We start from the raw sequence: 19,959 nt of genomic DNA, 5'->3' as shown, positions 1-19,959 counted from the left end.
GGGGGAGAAACATTAATTCCTTAGTTATAGACCCGTATATACTCTCGGTAGTTAATTATATAATAGAAAACACATCAATAAAATGCTTCGGAGTTCTATTACGAAACATAATATATAGTAATTGACACGCAATATGGTTTCAGAGAAAAAAATGGTAACTTCAGATCTTCTGGTTTTTTTGCTGTACAAAGTATGTGTTAGCTGTTTTTATAGATTTTACATGGACGTTTGAAACGATAAACCACTCTATTTTATTATAACGATTGTACAGCATAGGTATTTGGGGAAATGTGCATGACTTGTTACAAAATTATTTTCCAGACAGATGTTAAATAGTACGACTAGGATCGAAATATAGTAGAGCATGCAATTAGGGTAGAACAAGGAGTATCGCAAGGTACAGGTCTGGGCCGTCTACTGTCTAATATATATGTCAATGAGATTGCTCAGGTAAAACTACCAAGCAAATTATTCCAGTTCGCAGAAGATGCAGTAATTGTATACGCCCACAAAAATTATGAAGTCGCCGTTGGAGAAATACAAAAAAAACATTCACCATATTTTTCAGTAGTACTGTAAAAATAAGCTTATCGCAAATACTTCCAAAACTAAAATAATGTGCTTTAGAGACCATAGAAAAAATGCTATTACCTGAATTACCCGTTAGAATGCACGGTAAAAATTGCAATAACTGTGTGGGCGTCACCAATCAGCTCACATGAGAAACAAAAGAGAAATACAGTACAAAAAAGTGCGTCGGATCGTTGGGTCCTCATTTGAAGTAATTCGCGCAGCAGGACGCAGAATTAATCTCACCATGCACTTGTTCGAGTTCGTTTGAAGCCGTGTTTTTGGGTAAGAATAAGGTAGTCAGTTTCTATTCGGTCATATCCTTGCCCAAGATATGCATTTTGCTGTTTTCTACTGTGAGCATATATGTTAACCGTATAGCCGTCTGTTATTCTTCCATCCGCTCTGCCGCCCCCGCTCCATTCTTTCCTTAGAAATTGCTTCCCGGAACCCGAGTTCTCTAGAGCCAACAAGCCTTCGCCGCTCAAACCGACTGTCCATTCCTCTCGTCCTCAGTTCTCCCCATCGCCCGAATTGGTTGACTCTGCTCGCTAGCCCCCGGCAGCCGACTTCTTCGCCGCAGCTGTAACCTTACCCCTCACCTCATAAACAAGCCTCGCTCTTGCCCTCGCCCCTTCCCGCTGACATCGCCTCAAGATTCTTCAAGCCCGCGTTCTTTTCTTCCACCACTGACTCAAACGTACCTTCCCTTTTCCGTAATAAACAGTTTTTATCTTAAAAACTTGTTTTTTCTTCATGGACCTACCACCGACCCTCACACTACCGGTGAGTGTGTGTGTGTGTGTGTGTTTGCGTGTGTGTGTGAAAAAAAGGGGGGGGGGAGGTGCTTCATCAAGCTACAGTCATGTTTGTTTTTTCGTGCTCGGAACTGTCTCGACAACGCAAGATCAGGGACGGCGCCAAAGGGAGGCGAGGGGTGGCGGGCGCGTCCCCTAAAATTTGTCCTGCCACCCCAAAAATATGCCAGCCTTTACACCCCCCCCCCCCCCCCCCCCCCCTCGCACTAATTTTCGCGCGCAGACCCGCATACGCTACATGGCTCGTCATTTTCCTAATTTCCTCGTCCCTTGGAAAAAAGCATTGGCTTGAAGGATAGCCAGCCTGAAGAGGCCTCATACCGGACGTTTTCAACTTTTTCGTGCCGTCCGATTTATTTCCTTTACGCACCCCATGAACAACGATGCATGAATATTTGTATGGCTTGCCGAAGCTAAGGTGCGTCGCCTACCACTCAATTTCTCTGTCGCCAACCATAAAATACTTCCTGAAAGTAGCTTCACCCAAATGATTACTCGGAGAGACTTGAAATCCCATCTGCACTGCACCGTCGCTTCGTACCTGCCAGACAAAGGAACTCAAGGGCACTGTTCATGTTCTGACCGAGGAAATTTCCCAAAGTCCTGACACGCTCGGGCCGAATGCGGGTTCCCAAGGGGCGGCTTTGATGTGTCTAGGTCATCCTGCTTATTTCAAGTCTCTATGGGGTCCTTGAAGCAACTTTGGTGAGCCTGGCGGTTCGAGAACTGCCATGCTCCCATCATTAGTGACCCTGGGGCAGGCACGGAGTCCCTTCGAGGGACTAAACCTCGAGGTTTGAGGAAAGCTGAAAGTGTTTCTGTATTGTGTGTGTGTGTGTGTGTGGGGGGGGGGGGGGGGGGGGGGAGAGAGAGAGAGAAAGAGAGAGAGGGGGGGAGAGAGGGAGGGAGGGAGGGAGGTAGAAAGGGAGGGAGGAAAACAGTGGAAGTGCTGTATTTTGACAGAGGGCTATCGAAACTGGAAGAAAGCTCTTCAGAAGCAAGGAGGACTACGATGCCACTCCAACAGTGCGGCACGCAAGATGTCCCAAACATATGGGCTTCCTTCAAGGAGATGAAGAAAAGTGGCGCGGCTAAACAGTCGCCGTGTACCTTTGCCAGGCGTATTCAGCAAAGAAGGGAGAATCGTCACTACATCTACATGATCGCTGACGTGCTCCGGTTTTAGGGGACTGCCTAAAGAGCAGATGATGAGTCACGACAAGCGTGAGCGTGCTTATTTAGTATTGCGGAATGTAAACATGCCTGAATATTTTGCAGGTGAAACGCTACATTAACCAGAGTTGTACATAGGCTTTAAAATAATGAAATAAACTGAGCTGATTTCTATTAAAAACTCCCCAAGTGCCAAGTTATCGTCCCTGGATGTTTGTTCTTTTAGTCGGATCGAAAGCTCATGCCTCTCCAAAAATGCCGTGCGCCTCCCTACTGCCCCCTCACTAAGAAAAGCCTGGCGCCGTCCCTGCGCAAGATTCATGTGTACCTCAGTTATGTTATGCGTGGGTTCTTCTAAGTGTTTTGGATCGACAGGATGGCGTTGGATTTACATAACGTGTTCCTTTATTGTTGTTCTAAATGGCGCCCGACTGGCTCTGCCAGCTCTGCTACAGTTGCCAGTAGGGCTAACGCCACATAGGTGGCGCTACCTTTTAGTACATATATAACACGCCCCTTTTTTCCTTTTTTTTTTTTTTTTACAAGTTCATGCGGTTTGGAGGACGGACTTGTCTTCCTGAACGTGTGTGACCTGAGGTTGTCGGTCCACTGCTGGTATCACATGGTATATTCACTGCCCGGGAGGAGTCTTCATCTAAGTCAGACAATGGGCACAGATCCTCCACACTCCTTTGCACTTGGGGTGGTGCCTCTCGATCCCTCGGCGGCAGGTGTGCTTCTCTCAGGTGGTAGCGGTTTCTGCGGTATGTGCCTCCACCGTTTCCTTGCTTGTTTCCAGCCGCTGAGAGAGCCGGTCCACGTACGACTGGTAGTGAGAGGACATCTGCTGCTTTTCTGCTGCAATCTGCTCCATGGCATCCTTGAACTTGTTGACTTTCTTCTCCATGTCCAACCTCTCTTGGTGGGGTTCCTCCAACTGGCTGTGCACATTCTCAGAGGCCTGAGCGCCTCCGAGCTGCTGAGCATAAACAGCTCCTTCTTGACGTCGCCAAGCTCCTGTTGCAGGGCTTCATTGTCTTTCGCCTTCTTGCCAAGCTCGTTGCTCAACTCAGAAAGTTCTTGCTTCAGTTCTTCGATTGATTTGCTTGATTTGTACTGTTCCGTCTTGAGCCTCTCGATTTCCCTGAGGTACTCTTGGGAACTCTTCTCCTGAACCTGGCTCTGGCTGCTGACAGAATTCAACTTTCGCTCCAAGTCCGTGTTTCTCTCTCTAGCTGCCTTCAGTCTTCCTTGCAATTCTTCCGTCTCCACGGCCTTCTGCTTGGCGGTCTGCTGGCTCTGGGAGAGCGCCGACTGAAGCTCCGTCTTCTCGGCCACCAGGATGCCGATGGTCTGGATGTGCACCTGTAGCTGGTCGTTGATGGCCCCCAGCTCGCGCCGGGACTGATCCTCCCGCTCCTGCTGCTCACGCTCGAACTCATGCTGCTGCCGTGTCAGCTTGCCCCTCAGCTCCTGCAACTGAAACTCGAGCTGGTCCCTGTCTTGCTGCAGGGACTCGAGGCTCGTAGCCAGCTCCTGGTTCCTCCGCAAGAGGGCATCGTTCCTTGGGGCGCCGGAGCTGTCCGCGAGCGCCGCAATGTCTCCGTTGAGAGCCGCGTTGGTGTCGTTCATCAGGCCGTTTAGCTGCAGCGTGATCTGCCGAAGACTCTCCGCAGACGACAGCACCCTATTGCTTGGCTGGTCCTCACTTGCTGAATGGGAGAGGTCCTGACAGGAGTGAGCAGTCAATGATTGGGTCTTCTTGGGTTTAGACGGCAAAGCCATGGCGGAGCTTTGCTGCAGAAAGCGTACTTCTGGTGTGTCATCCCTTCCTGTAGTGCCATCAACCGAGTTGCACTTGAGTCTGTTGAGTTGTATTAGCTTCAGCTCCCGACAGGCATCCAAACCCAAAATGGCAGCTGTTGACATGTCAACTATGCAGAACTTCAGTGTTGCCGATGTGCCAGGTACGCTGCATCTTAGAAAGCACTCTCCACGTAGTGGCAACGGCTCACCGGTGTAAGTAGTCACACAAGCACCAGGGCTGTTGAGTGGTGGGGGATCCGGCAACTTCTGGAACTGCTCCGTCGAGATTAGGTTCACATCTGATCCAGTGTCCAGTTTGAACACAATGTCGTGTCCACTGACGTTCACTCTTTGGTTCCATGAAGAAGAGTGCTGAACGGTGCGAACAGTCAGCACATCCAAGGAGAGAGGTGCATCTTCCTGCAGCTCTCGCACGACGTGGGCATGACGCGACTGCAACGGACGAGGCTGATGTTGCTGCTGACACAACGCAGCATAGTGGTTGGGCTTGCCACAGTTGTAACACTGTTGTCCGAATGCTGGGCACTGTCGTGGCTGGTGAAATTGGCCACACCTGGAGCATGTTCTTTGCGAGTTGTGACGAGGCTGCGGTGGCTGGCGGTGAGTGGGCGCTCCTTCACTTGGTTCCCGCGTAGCGTCATACTGCCGTGAAGTTGGTGGACCGCGGCGATGTATTGCGAACACCTCCGGACTCTGTGGCTGCATCTCTTGGGCGTACGTTCTGGAAAGTTGCGCTGCCATACACTGGTCCTTGACTTTGTCGAGTGTAAGTTTCTTCTCGCGCAACAAGCGTTCTCTCAGCGAGTTGTCATTTATTCCATGAACGAGGCGGTCGGTGATCATACGGTTGCGAGCTTCACCAAAAGCGCATTGATCTGCCTGCTTTTCTACGGCTTGAGCGAAGGCCTCGAACGTTTGGTCTTTCGACTGTTTCAAGTTATGGAAGACGTAGGATGCATGCGTTGTGTTGCGGTACCTTTCGAAGTGCTCGTCGAAACGCTGAAGAACATCGGCGAACTTCTGCTGCGCCGCCGGAAATGTGAATGCGTGGTACTTCTGCACGAGTTCCGCGCCTCCAACATGTAGCAGCAGAGCAATCCGTGTCTCGTCGTCTTCCTTGTGGTACTTTGTTGCACGTTCGTAGATCGTGAAGCTCTTCTTCCAGTCGCTCCAATCCTCTGCCGGGTTGGCGGCTGCCGAGAAGGCTTGAATGGGCGGAAAAAACAACGCCATCGCTTCTGTGGTAGATGCTGCTTACTTGCTTATCCCACTTCTGACACCATGTTATGCGTGGGTTCTTCTAAGTGTTTTGGATCGACAGGATGGCGTTGGATTTACATAACGTGTTCCTTTATTGTTGTTCTAAATGGCGCCCGACTGGCTCTGCCAGCTCTGCTACAGTTGCCAGTAGGGCTAACGCCACATAGGTGGCGCTACCTTTTAGTACATATATAACAAGTTAAATGGAACTCAATTACGTATTTGGCTGTCAGGATAACAATAAAAGAATCTCCATGTAAAAAAAAAAACACACAAAAAAAAACAACGTAAAACAAGTTGCACATTTGAAGTTCCATACGGACGCGCATCGTGTTCAAGCGCTCATAGCGAAACCAAAACGAAACGGCCGCAGTTCCTCCGACGCCCGTCGAAGGAGTGACATCTATGTGCAAATCTAAATCACTCCTCCAACGCCGGAAGTGACGTAACGGAAGTGACGTCACCTTGTTAATTATTAATAACTAATATAAATCATTACTACATACAGAATATAATGTGCCTTTGAAAATAAGTACAAATAAAAATAAACCCGTTCGATTTTAATGTAGCTTTACAGTAAAAGGTCACGTGACTAAACATTTTTGTCACAACATTTGTTTATTTACAACTTTTTAAACGCAGCCTGACAAAAGTTGTGAGTTATAAAAATAGTATTAAATCATATAAATACATTTTTATTGTCTTTGTGTCACGTGACGTTATTATCGTGGGTGTGGCTGCCGTGGCCCTAGCGCGTGCGTCGCGTGCGGTAGTGTGCTCCGAATCGGCTGTCCCTTGCATTGTACAGTACATTGCACGCTCCTCCAGCCCGGGCGCTCGTCCTGTGAAAAAGACGTCTCGCAGCTGATCTCGTGCCCGTAGCCTTCGTTACACTGCCAGCGAGCGGAACATAGCACGACGCTCAACGCTTTCTTGTACCAGCGTGACCGGCGGTAGTGACGGCCGGCCGAGTGCGCCCGCGCGCTTAGATGGGTGTTCGCTGTTGCAAAGACCTTATCATTGATTATCGCACCTAATGAGTAGTTTTCAACGAGCCAACAGCTGAGTTACGTTAAGGTTCTCAGTTACAGGTGGTAAGTGTGCGTAACCCAGCTGCAAAAAGGTTGAACGGATAGGAGCGACGTCCCCCGGGACCTCTCGCGGAACCCCGGGAGGGAACGGGGGTGGGAGGGGGGAGGGGGGTCGTTGCGGGTACGCCAGTTAGATTTAAAACTGGGTCCACTTGGATTCACTACTACTGAGATATGCCGCTTCCAGTTGGGAACCAATGGAGACCTAACTGGGAATCAACTTGAAGCAAAGAATTGTAACTGCAGATTTAACTCAATTTGTAATCATGCATATTAATTTTACATATTATGCATTTGTTCTTTGTGTTTGTTTTTATATAGAACCAGATTTAGTTTTTTCTTCTGAGGCTGATTTTTGTGTAGGTGTTGACACTTGCGCCTTCGATCAAACCGAGCAGTACTGAAAAGGTGTGCCTACCATATGACGGTTAAAGCTGACCAGACCACTTGGTCACATATGTTGCCTGGCCCTGTCACTGCAGTAGAATGCGTAGAGTGTTATCAGAGTAGAATGTGATACATGGTAATAAAACCCGAGACCCAGGAACACAGAAGGGGACGAATGTACGAATGTGATACTCGACTCATTCAGTGAGCGCGTCGCCCTCACCCTCCTACAATTCTATTAAATAGCAGCGTATACTCTCTGTTGTGTCTACAAGCTGATCCTGGCTGCTGGTAGACGAGGACGAAGAGGAAGGGGGATACGAACGGAGCACGAGATGGAGCAGCTGGTTTTTCTGTACTGTCTGACGTAGGCGTTCGTATTAAAAACACAATTGGTGCAGTCGACAGGACTCTAGGACTCCTCCTAGAGTCTGAACTTTCCCTAAAATCTGCTCTTGCCATCGCCTCTCCAGTTGAGCAAGCGATGAAGGAGGCCAAGCTCTTGACGGAAGAGGGATCCAGTTCACAAGTGGCAAAAATAAAAGCCAAAAATTCGAGGGCAAGTCCCAGCAAGTCGTCCGGCACTTGTTACAGATGTGGATCACCGCACCACATGGCGGACCATCCTAAGTGCTGGCAAAGAATGAAGCTTGCAGAAAATGCAACAAGAAGGGACACTTCGCCTCCGTTTGCAAGCAGGGAGTTTCACAAGCAAAATCCCATGTACGAAGAGTGGAACAAGCGCACGACCAAGTCCAGGTGCTAACTACCAGCTTTACCAAACAATCGGTTACGTGCGAGATATATCTGGCACATGTTCCCACCAAACGTTTAGTCGACACAAGTTCATCCGTTTCAATCCTGCCAAAAGACGTCTACCGAAGACACTTCCACTCTTACAAGTTGGAATGTTTGAGTACAACACTTCTGGACTACTCCGGAAAAGACATTCCCGTTCTGGGGAAATTCGACGCACCAGTGCAGTTTGCTCAAAGACGCAGCACCTGCACATTTCACGTCGTACGAACAGGCGTGGCTGTCATGGGCCTAAACGCCTTTTGTGCATTGGACATCCAACTAAACTTTGCTCCTCCCACCGGAGGACAGGTGGCAACGGTCTCCGCGAGAAACCTTCCAGAGATCACACAAGACTTCCCCCATCTGTTCTCCGAGGGATTAGGTCATGCGAAAGGATTTGTACATAAGGTAAAGACAAAAGATTCCGTCGCTCCTTTCCAACAAAAGCTACCAAGACTACCTTTCGCAGTGCGGGAGAAAGTTTCTGAGGAACTGGTGAAGCTGGAACACTCCGGGGTTATCGAGCGCATCGATGCTTCGGAGTGGGTGTCTCCCATCGTAGTGGCCCGCAAAAAGAATGGGCAGATCCGGCTCTGTGTAGGCCTATGCAAGCCGAACACTGCAATAGTTTTGGATTCCCACCCTCTACCGTGCCCCGACAAACTTTTTCATCAGCTTTCCGGTGCCCACATCTTCAGCAAGCTAGACCTCTCATTGGCATATCACCAGTTGGACCTGGCAGAGGAAAGCAGAGACCTAACGGCATTTGTGGCACATGAATGTCTCGTCAGGTTCACCAGAGTATGTTTCGGGCTGGCATCCGCCGCCCCTGCCTTTCAAAAATGATGGACTGCATACTCTGAGGTACTCCAGGTACCATCGTCTACCTGGATGATGTACTTATTTTCGGGCGCACAAGAGAAGGGCATGATGCCCGCCTGAGGCAAGTTCTTTCATGCCTTCAAGATGCAGGCTTGAAACTAAACTAGCACAAATGTTTTTTTTTGCAGTCCAGCAGCTTCAATTCCTAGGACACGAGCTGACACCGCAGGGAATCAAGCAATGCGAAGATAATATTGAGGCTATCATGCAGGCTTCACCCCCCACAAACATAACATCACTACGATCATTACTCGGCCTGCTCACATATTACGTCAAGTTTGTACCAAACTTTGCGACCGTCGTGGAGCCTCTGCACGTGCTCCTGCGGAAGGATGTTCCCTTTTAATGGAAAAGGCACAAAAAGAGGCATTCACTGCTGTGAAGGATCTGATACGAAACAGCAATCCACTGACTTTGACGTGGTGCTGCCCACCGTCGTCACAACGGATGCATCTAATTACGGATTAAGCGTGGTTCTGCAGCAAGTACATCCGGAAGGAATTCGAACGGTGTCGTTCGCATCGTGAAAACTTTCAAGCGTCGAACGCAACTACTCTGCAGGGGAGAAAGAGGCATTGGCGTGCCTTTGGGCCTGCGAGAAATGGCGCTTTTTTCTCTTCGGGCGCCATTTCACGCTCAAGACAGATCATCAGGCTCTCGTTACTTTGCTTTCTACACGAGGATCCGGTCGACAACCAATGAGGATAACCAGGTGGGCTATGAGACTCCTCAGGTACGACTACGAGGTACATTACCAGAAAGGAAACAAGAGTGTCGTAGCAGACGCACTGTCACGCCTGCCTACTCCGAATCCTTCGGATTGCAGCAAGTTTAGTGACGACAAGGAAGAATTCACTTGCCGGTACGCAATCTATGCACAATCGATCAAGAAGAAATCAAGAAAGAAACCAGGCAAGACCCTAATTTGCCTCGAGTAATCCAGTGTATCTGCACTGAATGGGGTCACGAGGAACAATGTGATAAAGTACTATCTACATACTACAAGTTGCGAGAAGAGCTTTCCTCCGTGGATGACTTACTACTACGTGGTGAAGTGTTGGTTCCACCTATTTGGCTACGGCATAGACTCATTGATCTAGCTCATGAGTCACGCCCTGGAATTGTGCGGACGAAGCAGCGTCTACACCAGCACTTCTGTTGGCCCAGAGTCGACATCGAGGTCGACACCTACATTAGAGACTGCAACACCTGTCAGACGAACGACAAGACAGCTGTGACGGCAGCGGCACCCCTACAACCAGTTCCATTCCTATCGGGTGCATGGAAACAAATAGGAATAGACATTGTCGGACCTTTTTACAAACTTCCATCGCAATTCAGATTTGCAGTCGCCCTAGTCGACTACTTCAGTAAGTGGCCAGAGGTAGCTCTTTGTAACCAAGTTACTGCTGAAGCTGTATGTGAATTCCTCATTAGAATCTTCAACCGAGAATGGTATCCGAAGGTGATTGTTTCTGATCATGGCCCATAGTTTGAATCCCGCATATTCCAGGAGTTCCTGAAGTGCAGAGGGATTTACCACCATCGTTCTCCGACATACCATCCACAAGCCAATGGTCAGGTAGAGCGCTTCAACCGAGTGCTTAAGCAGTACGTCCAAACTATCCTGCAGGAACAAACCAACGTTCGCACAGGCCTTGAGTTTCCGGGTGTCTACCGAAGTACACCACATGCAGCGACGAAGCTCTCCCCCGCTGAGCTCATCCACGGACGTAAAATGCGTACCCGTATGGACATCGTGGGCTTCCCAAGTTTTGACGAGCCCGTTCACATCGAGATGCAGCAACTCCGCCAATGCATTGCTGATTACCAGAAGCACAGCAAGCAATACACAGATGATAGGCAAAGAGCCAAACCATTTACAGCGGGTGTAGGAGATTATGTCTGAGATTATGACCGAAGAGAAAACCATCATTTGACCCCTCTGAAAGAAATCATGAAGCTGTGGGGCCAAGCACCTTTTTTGCTTATTCCTCCATCTCTTTTACCTCTATCCCCCCCATAGATTGGTTGATCCTTTCTTTTTACCTTCCCTCCACAATCTTTCATTTATTAATCATATTTCACACAAAGACCACCATCTCCTTCTCATTAAAATTTGCTGATGAAACCTTAAATTTTGTATGATTATTCAGAAAAAATTATGTATGAAAGGGCAAAGCCTGAGTCAGTCGAGCTGGAGTCCTATGCGAGGCTAGGGTAGCTTATGTGTCTGTGCAAGGGGATGATCGATTGAACTGGTGAGTATGGGATAGCTGGAGATGACTTCCTGAATGTAATTATTGTTTCAGAGGTTAGATGGTACTGAATTGTGGCGATTATTAATTATTAAATGAACTCTCCAAGTGTAGGAACTATTGAACAGGCAAGAAATAAAAAGAAAGCATTATTCTAGTACATCGTTACTTATGCAACTTTACATTTTAACATTTGAAGTGTTCCTCCACCACAAAGTTTTATTATTATTACTGTTTTATATTGATTTAATCATTCAAACCTATACCACCATGTGTTTTCTTTTACATACACATTGTGTGCTGAGTACAGAGTTTTGGCTGAAGCTAAGACGTGTTTTGTACACCATTTATTTGTACTAACCTTATAATTGGGAGGAAACATGTGCTTCATCACAATAGCAACATTGCTGAAGTAGAGGTTTCAAGGAACAAATACAATTAACTTGGAAGTCTGCTTGCCAGTGGAAGGACATTTTTCTATGACATCTGTGCAGTAAAAAGCCCACAAGCGTGCTTCTAATTAAAAACGCACGCTATCCAGAATAGCGCGACCCGCAAAAGCGGTTCTTCCTACGAGAATGTGCCTTGTGGAACAGTTTGAAACTCAGAAAAGAGCTTGTACCCTGGAAGGAGGGTTTCCCCCTGCTATTTGCTGTTTGGCGGGAAAGCGGCGGACCAAGTAACTCGCAAGTGCGCTTCCCCTTGCACGTATTTTCCTTGTGGGAAAGCGCAGAACCAGCAAATGTACTTGTCAGTTGCAGTAAGATGGGAAAGCAGTAGACCTAACGTTCCATAAGCGTGCTTCTCCCTTAAACACCGAGTTTTGCAGGAAAGCAAAAAACCCGCAAGTGCGCTTCACCTTACGAAGTTGTGTACTGCGGAAAAGCGACCTAGAAATACTTCTTCATTATCTACATTTATTGCAAGAAATCCATGCGCGAATCTCATCCTCCGAAAAGCACTTATGGCAATAGGCAACATTGATTGACTGAACATGACTTTACAACTAACCAAATTACAGATTTCTCACTGGCGATATTAAAAAAAGAAAAAATCATTGATTAGATTTAAACTGCTTGGGAGAAGAGCGTGTTGGTTTAAGTCATGAATGAAGAAAGAATAAAACAATTAAAACAGGGACAACACAACCACATCTTTCAAAGATGTGGTTGTGTTGTCCCTGTTTTAATTGTTTTATTCTTTCTTCATCCAAGATTTAAACTGTTTTCTCAAAATAATTTTTTGAGAGAATCTCTGAAAATAATAAATACACTAGAATATGCAAGATCAACCAGAGACATATACTTTAGTCTGTCTGCCTGATTCTATACCTCTCTCTGCTGGTATTTGAGTTTGTATGCTTGTTCACGCACGCAGTTCTTTTGTTGACTCTACCCTTTCCCTTGTTTTGCTATACCTGAAGAACGAGCTGAAAAGTAGAGAGAGCGTTCAATCCTACAATTTACTTGTGCCTCAAAGAAGTCTTATATTTGCTCGTTATCCCCATATCAATATTACTTAATAATTATTTTACATGGAATGAAAATATAAATACACCTGAAAACAATAAAATAGTTGAGGTTCCAGTGGTAAAATTAATGTTTTTTTTAATATATCAAAATGTTTGATTTGAAACATCGGTATTCAAATCATACTTGGGTAGTCATTTAATTACAGTAATTAAATTACTGTAATTTAATTACTTTTCTGGTAATTTGTAATTCATTACTTCCTGCTAAAGGGAGCTGCAATTGTACTTTATTTGCTTTTTAGCATCAGTAATTACAAACTTTGAGGCACAATTACAACTACTTTTGCAAGGATTTCCGGTGCCAACCGGAAATCCTTGCATCATCAACACTGATGATGACATCAGTGATGTCACTGATGACGTCACCGACATTAGCATTGTCATCATCACTGATGATGTCATCAGCAAAGTAATTTGTAATTGCAATGAATTATTTCTCAGGTAGTACTAATTGTAACTGTAGTTAAACTACTTTTGGAGCAAAGTAATTGTAATTAAATTACATTTTAAAAGTAATTTACCTGTATGATTAAAGTTGTGGTCTAAATCATGATTTCGATTTAAATCAACTTGATTTTTATCCTCCACCCTGTCGATATGTGTGTCAGTGCATGACCACTGCCAATCATTTCATTTGCAGCATGCGACATTGAGCCCTCAATTCTTTATACGAGGGCAATGGGGGATGGCCAAGGGATGAAGATGGGCTGAACAATTTTTTTCCAACATTTTGTTGATATACTATTAGATAACTTTGCATCCTGCAGGTGAAATTCGGTACGGTCTGCTTTTCTGGAATCGATCGGATGGACACTGAATCTATAAGTCGATTGAATCAGGATGTCCCATGCAGGAACCAAACTGTTTAATTTTTTTATGGCTAACTTACTAATATTGTAATATTGCTGCTTTTATGCTTCAAGTGTGTAGATAAGTGGGTAGCACAAATGCTCAGAAAGAGTGGCAATGTCATGTTCTTTATATAGTTGATTATAGTGGAGACAAGAGCTTCTGGAAAAGTATTTGCGACTCTGTGTAGGTGTCAATCAGGCAAAGGCAAACGCTGCCTTGTACCGCAGAGACACAAGGAATTATCTTACACCACTTTTCTTTGCAAATAATGATTTGGCAGCGCTACAGCGATAGTAGATAGTGCTGGCAAAAAACGGCTGCCATTTGTGGCCCTCGAATTAGGAGGGTCAGCAACAGGTTTATAATAATAATCATCTTTATTTTGGGTGTCATCAGTCTTTATCTTGGATGCCCCGTGGTGCACCAAAACAAACAATAAAACCAGCAAACAAAAAAAATCCTAAACACACTTATAAAGTTAACAAACAAATAAATGTAAGATTATCCAAATGGCGACGGTACATTGCAACAGATGCAGATATATAAAGGCGAGGTGGAGCGATGGCATCATATGACTGAATCCGAGAGACGTGAGGTATTGTACAGTGAGCACACATAAAAGCATACGAAATGTCTGGTTACACATGAAGGAACATGAAACAGTTCTGCTCTAGTTTGCCTGTAGTTGTTTAGAAAGGCATCGGGGGACATCTTCACAGACTCCTTCTTTAAATAGGGTGGACATGCCTGCAAGAAGCAGTAACATCATTCCACATCGCATAGGCTGTAACTATTTGCTATTACCCATGTGCAATAGGTGTTCGTTGCCCGTAGTAATTACTCTGCATGTGATGTGCAGGAATTTGTGGCTCCCGTGTCGACCAAGGCAATGAATTTGTGAGCCAAATATTAATGTCTTATTATTGTCACTCCCAATAAAAGGAATCTCCTTGCATCTTCTGGAAGTGGTACCTGGGCTCCGGATCATTTGTTTCCTGCAGTATGGCACCCAGGCCCAATCCCATGCCATTCAAGAAAGAAAATCGGGACGGCACGTGCAGTTGCCTGGTAGAAAAACAGCTTTTCTACCAGGCAACTAGAACCCAGTTATCTGGTAGCTGTGATGCTTGGCCGAACAATGCAAACAAAGAAATTGTTAGCTATCTGGGCCAGCAGCCTCTGAAAAGCATTCATTTAAGGATTAGCAGGAAAATAAGAATAAAGTGTTGGTTTCAAACTTTTGGACATAAAAGGAATAGAATACTAACTCCAGACGACTACTAGTTATTTCAACCAGCAACAAAATTCATCACTGTCATTGCTGGTTGAAGGAAGCAGTCCACTGTAGTTTCTTTCCATTCTTTGTGTTGGAAAGTTTTTGTATAATCTACTGATATGGCCATACATCCTTCGATAGTAAAACAAATTTTTTTTTAAAATGCTGTAAACAAATGCCTCCACAGCGCACTTCCAGCTTGTCGGAGTAATGAACCACGTCTCTGCAAACTGTGGTGTTCTCAATACAATGCTAGTATCAAGCTTAATACTTTGCGACAATGCTCTCGTGTTAAGCTTTTCCTTGTTGCACCAGTACACGCGGAGAAGCACTCGTGCTCTCGCTGTAAGTTTTCCCACATCGCACCGGTGCATGTGAAAAGCACCAGCTCCTTTTTGGTAACCTTCTCCACGCTGCGGAGAAAAGCCAGTGCTCTCGCAGTTAGCTTTCTTACGTTGCTCTGGTGCACGCAGAGAAGCACCGGGCATTATTTGTGGAGTGATCAGAAAGGAAAAAAGGGGCCCATGTGCGCTAGCTATTGTTGGGGCAGGATTGATATCAAATGCAGTGTGTTGATGTAACTACTAAGGTATAAGACAAATTGGCACCCCCCCAAATGTAAGTAAACAACATCAAACTCGATTTGTAATGCAGAACAGTTTATTCACATTATAACACAAAATTCCGATTCCCTCGAAGCACTTCAGACTCGGAAAGAATCATCGGACTGTGCAGCGCCTAGTTGGTGGTTTCTTCAGAGCCAATTTACACAAGTAGCAACTTGCTCAGTTTTCAAGGGGCCTCGTTTTTGGAGCCTTCTTGTTACCAGATGTGAGGCCCACAAACTTTTTGCTATAATTTCCCCAGCCTCTTAGAAAGACTATGTCGTCAGATTAACAAAACTTTGCTGGAAAAGTCGGAGAATTCTGAAGAGACAACATGGCGCAGTCAATAGGGCACCCTTGATGGTCCAGCCGTCCCACGAGCGGGTCCCTGGCATTGCCTCCTTGTGGTCCTGCTGGATCTTGGCCCTGGCCATCTTCTCCAGGATGCTCCGTACTTGCTGGCCCATGAACCCAGCGAGGACCTGCACACGGTACTTGACATTAGCACCAAAGCTGATTGTCAGCTGCAGTCACCTCACTCGTTCAAATTGTTAAAGATGTTGCCTTGAGGATTTCACAGAAAAGGTGCTGCGCCTTTAGCTTTACATACAAGGCACCTATGCCAAAACGTCTAACTGGGACCGGTTGGCATCTCGACTGGTTGCAACTGGAACTAACTGGTCCCAAGTTGGAATTGGCTGTTATCAATAGGAGTGCAACTGGGACTAGCTGAGGGGTCAACTGGCTTGACTATGCCCAGATGGGGAACGGGTAGGGGTAACTGGGACCAGTTAAGGAGTTAACTGGTTGGAGGGATTCCCAGGGGAAGTTTCAATTGTTTTCCCATTCCCTGTTAGGGTTCACATGCCGTGTCCGTTTCGACAAGATGGGGGCGTATTGATCTTTGCTAGTGAAGGAAAAAAAAACTTAAATATATAGATTTACAGAAATGGATAAACCTTTAATTACTAGGTATACATTTATGTATTTAAAAAAATATGTCAAATTTTAATGTACATATCTTTTTATAAATTGCAATAGTGGCATAAAAAATATTTACTTAAATCAACATTTATGTACATGTATAAAAATGTATTAAAGGGCAACTCCGCTTCATTTTCGATGCTGAAAAAACAATGCAGTTCTCTTTAGTATCACCTAGAAAGACTACACGTCAAGTTTTACGACGTAATTAAGCCTAAAAGTTTGTTAAACTGGTAAACAAAGTTTGAGATGCCTCAAGTCTCCGAAATCTGCTAATTCTAGCGGCCAATGTGCGGCGCAGAGAACAGCGCAGTCAATACCGCGTGTTGGCGCAGCCAACACTGCGCCGCACGTCATAGTCTGGGACCGCTTTTTTTCTTGTTTTTTACTTTATTGAGGCGCAGCCTACAGGCGGCGCCAGCAGCGTGCATACCGATGTCCACGTGATCCAAAACGCGCATGCGCTGATGAGCGTCTCAGCGAGCGCCCCGCGCTCGTCGTCGGGAAGACCGAACCTGCTGCGTCTCGGAGCAACGTTTTGTGCTGCGATGCCTGGCCTGGCATATTACGAGTGGTTTACTTAACTTCAACTACTGATGGTTCCAAAACATAACTTTAAAACAACTTGCCTTTTTCTGCGTCAAAACACTCTGCGGCCGTGGTAGTGCACACGTCGCTGGATAGCAGAGACCGTGGAGCAGACGACACGGCGCGACGACGCTTGCTCCGCCGATCCGTCCGTCCGCGCGGTCGGCGAGGTCGTGCGGTGACGTTCGTACCACGTGGGTTGTTCCAGACTATGACGACGCGGGACCAATGTTGCCAGGCGCGGGCGCAGTTTCGGTTTCGGTTCGTGATCAGGAGTAAACAAGGATTACGAGAATTATATTTCCTTTTTTGAGGAACAAACGACGTCGAGCCGTTTATTAGTATACCTTAGTGTATAATCACCAAAAATCCCGAAATTCCTGGAATTGAGCGGAGTTGTCCTTTAAACATTGAAGCAAAGACCTACTCCCTTTTTTTTAAATCGGACCCAGCAGGCCGTTGTGACACGCATGCGGATTAGTTTTGCGCGTTGTCGACAGATGGCACATGTGACGCAGTGAAAAATCACCAATCATGATTTTTAACGATGATGAAGTTGAGAGGCTGAAGGTACAGAATATTACAGTTGAGAAAGCTAGTAAATACAAGTACCTAGGAGTATGGATATGTGATGTTGCAGAATATCTCAGTGAGCATGAAAAGTATATAATAGGTAAGGGCAACAGAAATGCAGCTGTAATGAAAAATAGAGCACTTTGAAATTACAACAGGTATGAGGTGGTGGGAGAGATTTGGAAAGGGGTCATGGTGCCTGGCTTGACTTTTGGAAATGCAGTGCCATGCGTGAAATCCGAAGTGCATGCGAGACTAGAAATAAAACAGTGCAGAGTAGGTAGGCTGGCTTTGGGGACACATTGCAAAACACCAAACCAGGGAGCTAGTACAAGGAGACATGGGATGGGCGTCATTTGAGAGCAGGGAAGCGGTGAGCAAGATAGAATTTGAGGATTGGTTGAGGCAAATGGATGGGTGGCAATGGGCACAAAAGGTTTTCAGCTATTTATACATGAGGAGTATAGATACAAACTGGAGACAGTGCACTAGGGAGTTAGGAGGACAGTTTTTAAGGCTATAGTGGACTTAGGAAGAGCAGGTGTCAGTTAAGGCCACAGAAAGAGATTGGTGGCTAGAGAGAATGCAGACAAAGACGGCTCTGGAAAACTATAAATTAAACAAAACAGTTATTGCCAAAGAAAGCATTTATGACCATTCTAGGGGAAGCTCATTGTTGTTTGAGGCGAGGACGGGTGTACTGCAAACCAGAACACACAGAGCGAAGTACCAGGAAATGGATACAGTGTGCACTGCTTGTGGAGAGGAGGACGAGACGGCTGAGCACTTGATACTTGATACGAAGAGAACATAGATTTAATAAAGTCATTGGGTATTAGAAACAGCGAAGGAACAGTGGATTTCAAGACAGTAGAGATTACCAAGCAAATATTAAGTGAATGGTGGCAGAAGGCGAGAGAAAACTAGGTATTTTCTTATTAACTGATGGCAAGGGTGTTTTATAGCCTCACTTTCTTTGCAGTGCGGAGTGAATATAGCTTTCACCTTTAAATATTCTAAGCTTAAATGGTAAAACAGAATGGCTAGGTGGCGTAAGCTACCGCCCGATCCAAAGGGCTCAGCCGGATTCATCCATCCGTCCATCGTCGGTAGAGAAGGGAAACCATCGCCAAAGTTGGTGTATTGATAAACGTGTCGTTATGAAAATGTCAAAACCATATCTGCGCTTCTTGCGACCCAACGGTGAACTTCGAGGGCAGAAAGATGCAGTTCAACGACCGGAGGGCAGCCAGGGAGAAACCAGACGGAAGAGAAAACAGCCGCGGAGAGCACAATGGTAAAAATGGCGGAAAGTCTACCCGAACTGGCAGCTGTTGTGACACAAGCAATTGGAATTGTTTGATTGTAAGGTGGGAGCGCAACCGCATCCTATCAGGACTTTACCTGCGCAACGCGGAAACACGGGTGAGCACCTTTCTTCACGCGATGGAGAGAAGCTAGGGACGTCGTCACGGGTGCTGACAGACGCCAGCGGCTAATCTTTCACCTCGCACAAATACTCGCTCTGAAAGGGCGATTCAATCGTCGCAATTAGCTAACGAGGCAACTGAAGCGGTCCTTAGAGCTACGCTGTGCTTCCTTCAATCCGGAAACGTGAACGTCACCGAACTTATTTATTTTCATTCTCGGTTTTTGACAATAAAGACTGGTCAACCTTCCAAGTTGTGCCGTGTTTCGTTGCTGGAGTTGGCACCGTTCTGTCAACCAGTTGAATCCAACCAGTAATTTAGCTCGCCACGTGCGCAGGTCAATTTTCAGTTCCCCTTTTTACGGTGAGCCTTGCAATCGTAGCCGCCCTATATTCGCGCTCTTTAGTGCAGCGACATAACGCACGTGTGCATACCTTGTTGCCGATCCGGTTTGGGTGGACGCCGTCGCGGTGGATCCACTGGTGCCACTCGTCAGCTAGCCCGTCAAGGAACGTGAACCCTTCCCTGCGACACAACTCTCGCAGCAGCGAGTTCACCTCTCGGTAACGGTCATTCGAAGCCTCGATCTCTGCAGCGTGACTACGCTGCCATTCCAATGAGCAGAACCTATTCTCCCGTCTCGGAAGAACGGCAGAAAAGGCGATCTGCATCATTGGATTGCGTTCACAGATCTGGGCAGCTAGACGACGATATTTGTCGATGTACACGCTGGCACTAATATGGGAATTATTAGTGCCAACGTGTAGGATGACAACATCAAAATCGGGTAGCTTCTCAGACACCTGGGAAAACAAGTGCTCGATTCTAATACCACTAAACGGCGCAACCTCAACAGCCAACCGACTATTCAATGGCAAGTACTTCACCATCGAATCGCCGGCTACCAAAACTCGAGGCACGTTGGGGGTGCGATCAAAGCTAAAATACAAAGAGTAGCACTAGATACGGAAAAATGCATTGCTAAAAAGAACAAGACAATGCTAAACAAAACGCTTCGAAGAGTGCGAAAGATCAGTCGAAATAGCTTGCGTGACC

The 19,959-nt window shown here is 46.3% G+C and overlaps 1 protein-coding gene and 1 pseudogene across 1 annotated transcript; both read right to left on the bottom strand.

Moving 5' to 3' along the window:
• Nucleotides 1-3,292: 3,292 nt before the first annotated feature.
• On the bottom strand, nucleotides 3,293-5,746 carry LOC121834830 (annotated as a pseudogene).
• Nucleotides 5,747-15,176: 9,430 nt separating this feature from the next.
• Nucleotides 15,177-19,910, bottom strand: LOC115309042 (GDSL esterase/lipase CPRD49). Its single transcript, XM_042288711.1, has 2 exons — nucleotides 19,338-19,910; nucleotides 15,177-15,810 (listed from the first exon to the last, which is right to left on the bottom strand). The coding sequence occupies exons 1-2, from the start codon at nucleotides 19,791-19,793 to the stop codon at nucleotides 15,604-15,606; spliced, it is 663 nt and encodes a 220-aa protein (XP_042144645.1). The 5' UTR covers nucleotides 19,794-19,910; the 3' UTR covers nucleotides 15,177-15,603.
• Between the last annotated feature and the right edge of the window lie 49 nt (nucleotides 19,911-19,959).

This window comes from Ixodes scapularis, unplaced genomic scaffold (assembly GCF_016920785.2).
Source record: "Ixodes scapularis isolate PalLabHiFi unplaced genomic scaffold, ASM1692078v2 PGA_scaffold10__122_contigs__length_95168666, whole genome shotgun sequence".
Lineage (NCBI taxonomy): Eukaryota > Metazoa > Arthropoda > Arachnida > Ixodida > Ixodidae > Ixodes > Ixodes scapularis.
The sequence above is the reverse complement of the archived record's forward strand: the minus strand, read 5'-3'. Positions and strand labels throughout refer to the sequence as shown.

What these genes read in the sequence shown, in the direction of transcription:
- LOC115309042 (XM_042288711.1), bottom strand. Translation starts at nt 19,793, where the DNA reads ATGGTGAAGTACTTGCCATTGAATAGTCGGTTGGCTGTTGAGGTTGCG. An exon ending in CAAACCGGATCGGCAACAAG is followed by an intron (nt 15,811 to 19,337) that starts GTATGCACACGT and finishes TACCGTGTGCAG; the next exon opens with GTCCTCGCTGGGTTCATGGG.